The following is an 8,037-nucleotide window of genomic DNA, read 5'->3' as shown; positions in this document are numbered from 1 at the left end:
CAAATTAACCTGTGGAATATGAATGTATAACTTTATGATGTATATAGGAATGTCAGTTAATATCAAAAGTTATTCAACTGGGCTATAAGGACTCACTCCACTAATTCATTTACCATCTCTTCCCATGTTAAAACACGAAATTCAACCATCTACAACTTTTTCAAGAAATCTTGTTGAAAGCTTTCAAATATGTTTCATGTTTTTCAGAACAAGGGCAATAACTCATACTAAATATTTTTCGATTTTTTTGATTTTCACTAGGGTGCATTCTTGGGTGATTACGAACACTCACACCAAGTTTTGTCAAAGTGTTTTTACGAGCAATTGTGGATGGACCGATGGACGGACGGAATTGGGTGACATTTCATGTGGGCGTATAAAAATCACTTAGTTTAAGAGTCAATTCGACACAGGAATGGTCTGTTCTATTTCCTGAAGTTACTTTTATCTTATCTACAAAGCTCAATTATTTGTCAGAAACTAGAAAGAAGTCCAATCTGGCCTTTTTGATTGGATTTTGTCTTGACCAAGTATATCTTAGAATGGTAGGGTGATATTCAACACGGCAGTTTCACAAAATAAAAGTCAGCATTATACTAATATCTACAGTTACATTCGATATTTAATTTGTATTCTGCTGTAAGCTAAAATGTTTGCTCCTTCCTGCTTATAATAATCAGCTCTCAAACGAACTTTGAACTCAGCATCCATGTACTTTTAGAGGAAATAGACAAAACTAAACAGGAAGTAGCCTTTCTTAACCAAACATAAAAGTTACATCAGAATCAGACCACAAATTCTTTCTAGACCAAAGGAGAAGTAGGCCTATAATAGACTTAGCCTAATATTAATGATGACTATACTGAAATGGTAGCCACACTAGAACAGTGTTTATTGGCTTTTGAATTATTAATATGCTTATAATTGCAGGAATCTAGTTCAGAGTCCTGGATTAGGTTCCAGTCTCTATATATACCAAAGGAGAAGTAGGCCTATAATAGGCTTAGCCTAATATTAATGATGATTACACTGAAATATTATATATTATAGTATAATCGTCTTCTAAACTTGTAATAATATCATTTATATTAGAAAAGAAGTTTGGTTCATCTTGATTTGGATCAAATAGATTTATAAGCAAGAAAGTATTTTTTTGGCTATTTGTAAGTTAAGAGCTATCATGTTTCCATTAAAATCCCTTCTTTCATTTAAAACTTCAAATTCAAATTGTTCTTCATTAAAAGTGAAACTCCTCTAGAGTTATTTGTCCCAAAGCTAAAATATATCTCAAATCACCATTCTGATCTCAAAAGATTATGGATTCCATTTGTGAAATGAGTGTCTTGAATGCAACAAATATTTACCTCCTTATTTTGTAACATATTGAAAACATCCTTTCTTTTACTACTGTCTCTCAGACCTCTACAGTTGACAGATATAATTCTTAACATACTCATCTTTTCTACTTCATATAGATTAGATAACATTGCATTAAGTTTTCTTTGAGAAAAAGAAGTGTGTTAACATTACCTGGATGAAGATGAACTAAAAAACCTGAAATGATATGTTGTTTCACACACTCACACATACTGAAAAAATATACCAATAAAAATATGAGCAATGTAGACATTAAAATTAGTAATAAAATAGATAGATGACCCCGTGTTTCACATCTATCATTTGGAGAAGACTAAAAGAGTTTCAAAGCTAGATTCTTGAGTTCACAGTCTAATTCATGCAGGTATTTTACTATGTTTATATCGAGCAGTGTATAGCATGACATTTAATAATAAAGTTTACAAAATTCTACAAGTTTGAGCTTCCATCTAAATAATCTAATTCAAGCAAATATAAGTAATGTCAACTTGGAAGTTATTGTTACCTGGTTGTATGAGAGTTATATCCTCACTGAACCTCGGGTTGGTAGTAAGAGAATTCATCAAGCACAGTTTATCATGGCACAGTTATATATTGTGAGATCAAAGTTCTAATGAAAGATAAACATTGTATAATTAGTGAGAATGCCTGAAATATACTAATGCTGCACTGCATATTAAAGTTTGGTTGTCACACAAAGTAGAAATATAATAATTGTTCACTTGACTGTACTAAAATTGTACCAATTTTTAAAATTAAGGAAATTGTTAGTTATGTTTTACTGGAGGTTTTCCATGGATTATCTTTATTTTCACGAGTTTCTAACCACACCCTATTATACTTTTCTATAATTCTTGTATAAATCCTATCTCTACTGCGCAATGCTTTTTCTGCTAAAATTCCTTTTTTATCATAGCTGGAAGGTCTGTCCTTATTGATTTACCCCGGGGAAGGGTATGAACATAGCTACTTAATAGAATCTGATTTCTATCTGAGAGGCGAGAAAACTTCACAAGGATTGCTCCTGATTTTTCGAGTTTAGATTTTTAGGTATTCACACAATTATTGAGTCTATAAATGTTTTTGATAGTTTTAGTTCATTGAGTAAATAATCTTTAACAATCTTTTCAACATTTTCATTGTTTACCTTTTCAAATCCATAGAGAATATTATAACGTCTGCTTCTAGACTCCAAGTAAAGTGACTTTGTATTTGTGACACGTGACTCTGTTTTTTTTCTTCCAAATAAGCAATACATCTATCTTTTGTTTGATAAGTTAAAAAGTTTTTTGAATTCTTCGATATTTTTCAAGAGAATTGTTGTTTGAATCTTATTGAGGCCTGTCAGAGTATTTGATGTAAAACACGGGGTCACAGCTCACTACATACGTCCGTTCATCTCCGCTAAGCTTCACTCTCAATCAAAAATCAATATTTGAGTTTGTTTTAGACAAGATCTTATAATTACATGATAAAATAATTACTGTTTTATTTATTACAGATTGATTTAAAAATGTCAACTAGAAGAGCTTTATTTGATGCCGTATGGAACAATGATCTATTGACTGTAAATAGTTTGATACAGAGTGGCAGTTACGATGTTAAACTACAGGACGGTCTAGGTTCTATACTATTAAATAGAGCGGTAATCAGGAATCATGTCGACATTGTAAAGTATTTAATAGAGAATAGTAACTGTAATGTTAACTTACAGGACAGTGAAGGTTATTCACCATTACATATTGCGGTAGTCAGGAATCATGAAGACATTGTAAAGTATTTAATAGAGAATAGAAACTGTAATGTTAACTTACAGGACAGTGGAGGTTATACACCATTACATAGAGCGGTAGTCTTGTATCATGAAGACATTGTAAAGTATTTAATAGAGAATAGAAACTGTAATGTTAACTTACAGGACATTGAAGGTTCTACACCATTACATATTGCGGTAGTCGGGAATCATGCAGACATTGTAAAGTGTTTAATAGAGAATAGTAACTGTAATGTTAACTTACAGGACTATAGAGGTTATACGCCATTACATATTGCGGTATTCTGGAATCATGAAGACATTGTAAAGTGTTTAATAGACAATAGTGACTGTAATGTAAACTTACAGGACGGTAGAAGTTCTACACCATTACATAGTGCGGTAATCATGAATCATGAAGACATTGTAAAGTATTTAATAGAGAATAGTAACTGTGATATTTATATTAAAGATAAGTACGGGTATTCACCATTCTCCACTACGAGAGGATTACAATTTCTTTATAAAATAGCACAACGTCAGGATCTAGAATTAGTTCAAGTTTTAATCCAACATAATGTTGATGTTTTAACTAATCATGTTAATAATCAGCTTCAATTAGTTAAATATATTCTGAGTGAAAATGATTTTCAATCTCTATGGTGTTTTATTCAGAATGGTCTCTATATCAATTCTTTAACATCATCAGGTGAAAATATAGTCCATCTATTAGCTCAATTTTATATAGATTATTTATATATAGATTTTAGTTTTTTGTTTGATTATGAATTAGATTTTAATCTTATAAATAATGATGGTAATTCACCGTTAATGGTGGCCTCACTTTTGAATAATTTTCAATTTGTAGCTACTTTAGCCTGTGACGTCAATAGACAAAACAATCAGGGTCATACAGCACTTCACCTTAGTGTCATCGGATTTACTTTGATAAAAGAAAAATTAAATATGATGAAAGTCAATTCAGTAGTGAAAGAGTTATGTGCCTTTGAATACTACCCCAGATATCTTAAATGTATTGATATTTTACTCAATCTTGGTGCAGACGTCAATATACAAGATAAAGGCGGGAAAACAGTTTTAATGTTGGCTTGTATGAAAAATGATAGAAAATTGTTAGAAAAACTATTAATACATGGAGCTGATGTTAATATTGTAGATAACCATGGTCGATCTGCTCTACAGTACATAGATTTAACAAACAATGTTTATGATTTAACATGTTTTAATTTACTTCTATCTCATGGTTGTAAACAATCTTTTAATCAGCCATGTCTTAATGGTAACACTATTATTCAAAATGTACTCATATTCTCATCATTATGGCAAATTGATCAAACAGTCAATTTCATCAAATTTCTTGTTTTTAAAAATGTCAACCTTCAACTTTTAACCTCAGATGATGGAGAAATCTCCTATGGTCAGTTATCTCTGGAGGAATTTTCTTCACAATCTAGGCATGAATTAAGGCAAATTCTGTATTTAAGTGGTGGCTCATTTATACAAATTACACAAATATTACATTTTGAAGAAGAAGAAAATTATGAAGTATCATTGCCAGAAACTTTAAGAGAAAAACCGAGAGAAAAATTCTATCTTTTCGCTAACAATCTGAGCCTTAAAGAAATTTGTAGACGAGTTATCAGACAAAATACAGGTCTAACAATTCATGATCGAATTTCAGAACTTCTCTATTTTCCAACCCTGACTGATTTTCTGATGTTTAAAGATTTTGATTCTGAACGATTTTCACTGCCTGGCCAGTTAGAGTCTTTTATTGATAATGATTATGATGATGATTATGATTCCTATGATTTAAATAAGGAGAATGATGATGATGATTTGGTATTAAAATCTATAAAATATTTATTTCAAGATATTGATGATATTTATTATGATGATTATGAGAATGATTATTTGGTGTATAAAGATTGTAAATATTTAAATGAGGTACAAGCAGGTTTAAAATATTCAGATTCATATTCAGATTCATATTCAGATTCAGATTCAGATTCAGATTCAGATTCAGATTCAGATTCAGATTCAGATTCAGATTAAATGATTATTTGGTGTATAAAGATTGTAAATATTTAAATGAGATATCACAAGTGAGAAAAATTACATATTCATAGATAAATATTGTCCAATTGTCAAATTTAAATCAATCAAAACAAATCACTGGTTATGACGCTCTGTTTGCGAACGTAAACAAAACGAACACAGAGTGCCATTAAATATTTTGATGAATATTTACGGTACAGAATTAAATAAGATTTTTGTAATAGAATTGAAGTCGAGAGAAAATCAAAACTTACTTTGGAATATTAACTTGGAAAGAATGTATTCTTATCTCTTCAAACTGGCGTCAGTAAAGCCATGTTGTGTTTTGTTAACGTGACCTCATGACCTCTACCGATCTGATTGGTCAGATTTAAATAGCATCAATCTCATTTCCACGCCCACAAAACAAATTGAAGTGAGATTAGTTTAATATTGGTTAATAAGACCAGGTCAAAACCCGTATTCAGGTTTAAACCGTGATTCAAAATCATTTTCATTTCACGATTATTGAATAAAACAAACAATTTGAGATAAATATGAATTATAAAATATGTATTGGGGGATAAAATGATAATTGTATTTAAGACAACCATACCTGATTTACATTTTAAAATCTGTATAAAACTAAAAAGCGTCCTACTTGGATTTAACTTTCGAAATTTTCAACAACCACGATCTTTCCATTTTCCATTCATGTTCAGTAACATACCACAATCACCAGCTTATGGAGTGAACATTTCACAACTCATCTGCTATACTAGAGCTTGTTCTATTTATGATGATTTCCTAGTTAGAGGTCGAGTATTAACTTTGAAATTGCTGAAACAAAGTTACTTGACACACAAACTTCATGTAGGAAATTTTATGATCGTTATAGAGAACTCCTTGATAAATACAATAAATCTGTTTCTGGTATTTTGGCTGATTTGTTTGGTCAAGCAGGAATTGATCCGGTTGTATCTCATGATTTAGTGGCGGGTGTCGAACGAAGCAGACCATGTTTACTCTTTTCGAAACACCTGATGGTACTTCTCTTTAGAGGAGTTTACTACTATACTACCTTTATTCCCGATTTTGCCATTCTTTGGACGAGATTTTTGATTGACGGAATTTTGCTTGTATAGATTTTTATAAAGCCTGATTTCTGATTTTGAATTATTAGAATAAAACAATATGAGAAAATCTGTATTGGGGTTTAAACTAATATTGTATTAGAGATAACCATCCCTGATGTAAATAAAACATACTATAACAGAGATTCAGATTGAAACTTCAGTCGAAATACTGGCTTAATTAATATACATATATATCATTTATATTGTATTTTACATATTCTTTTTTAATTTAGAAGAGGGGGGGGGGGCATCTTATTAATTTGTTCTGTTAAGAGCTTAATATTTGGGGATTTCTTCCACCAATCTAAAAATAATGATGCCGCGAAAATATAAGAACTATAGGATAGTAAATGGCATTCATTGACTTCACCAAGTAAGATCAAATTAAATGGTACAAAAATATTACCAAAGCCTTGTAAAGACTATAACCAATAAAATAAAGCTTGGTGTAAATAGTGGGAACTTATTTAATTGTTTACGAATTAATGTTTCTTACAGTATATGTATTTTAGTTAAAAACAAGTATTTATTACACAGTGTTATTAACTCACTGAACATGTATTGTATATGATAAACATATTATAATAACAGTATTTATTACACAGTGTTATTAACCCACTGAACATGTATTGTATATGATAAACATGTTATAATAACAATATTTATTACTCAGTGTTATTAACTCACTGAACATGTATTGTATATAATAAACATGTTCTAATAACAGTATTTATTACACAGTGTTATTAACTCACTGAACATGTATTGTATATAATAAACATGTTATAATAACAGTATTTATTACACAGTGTTATTAACTCATTGAACATGTATTGTATATGATAAACATGTTATAATAACAGTATTTATTACACAGTGTTATTAACTCACTGAACATGTATTGTATATGATAATCATGTTATAATAACAGTATTTATTATACAGTGTTATTAACTCACTGAACATGTATTGTATATGATAATCATGTTATAATAACAGTATTTATTATACAGTGTTATTAACACACTGAACATGTATTGTATATGATAATCATGTTATAATAACAGTATTTATTACACAGTGTTATTAACTCACTGAACATGTATATGATAATCATGTTATAATAACAGTATTTATTATACAGTGTTATTAACTCACTGAACATGTATTGTATATAATAAACATGTTATAATAACAGTATTTATTACACAGTGTTATTAACTCACTGAACATGTATTGTATATAATAAACATGTTATAATAACAGTATTTATTACACAGTGTTATTAACTCACTGAACATGTATTGTATATAATAAACATATTATAATAACAGTATTTATTACACAGTGTTATTAACTCACTGAACATGTATTGTATATGATAATCATGTTATAATAACAGTATTTATTACACAGTGTTATTAACTCACTGAACATGTATTGTATATGATAATCATGTTATAATAACAGTATTTATTACACAGTGTTATTAACTCACTGAACATGTATTGTATATGATAAACATGTTATAATAACAGTATTTATTACACAGTGTTATTAACTCACTGAACATGTATTGTATATAATAAACATGTTATAATAACAGTATTTATTATACAGTGTTATTAACACACTGAACATGTATTGTATATGATAATCATGTTATAATAACAGTATTTATTACACAGTGTTATTAACTCACTGAACATGTAT

General features: G+C 29.4%; 1 protein-coding gene across 1 annotated transcript; it reads left to right on the top strand.

Annotated features, from left to right (window-relative positions):
- Positions 1-3,076: 3,076 nt before the first annotated feature.
- Positions 3,077-4,336, top strand: LOTGIDRAFT_63898 (hypothetical protein; the record flags this gene model as incomplete). Its single annotated transcript, XM_009056399.1, has 2 exons — positions 3,077-3,234; positions 4,153-4,336. Coding segments are annotated over 2 exons (342 nt in total), but the record flags the coding sequence as incomplete, so codon positions are not given.
- Positions 4,337-8,037: the final 3,701 nt, after the last annotated feature.

This window comes from Lottia gigantea (assembly GCF_000327385.1).
Source record: "Lottia gigantea unplaced genomic scaffold LOTGIsca_274, whole genome shotgun sequence".
NCBI classification, from domain to species: Eukaryota; Metazoa; Mollusca; class Gastropoda; family Lottiidae; genus Lottia; species Lottia gigantea.
Note: the sequence above shows the minus strand (reverse complement) of the source record. Positions and strands in the feature narration are given on the sequence as shown.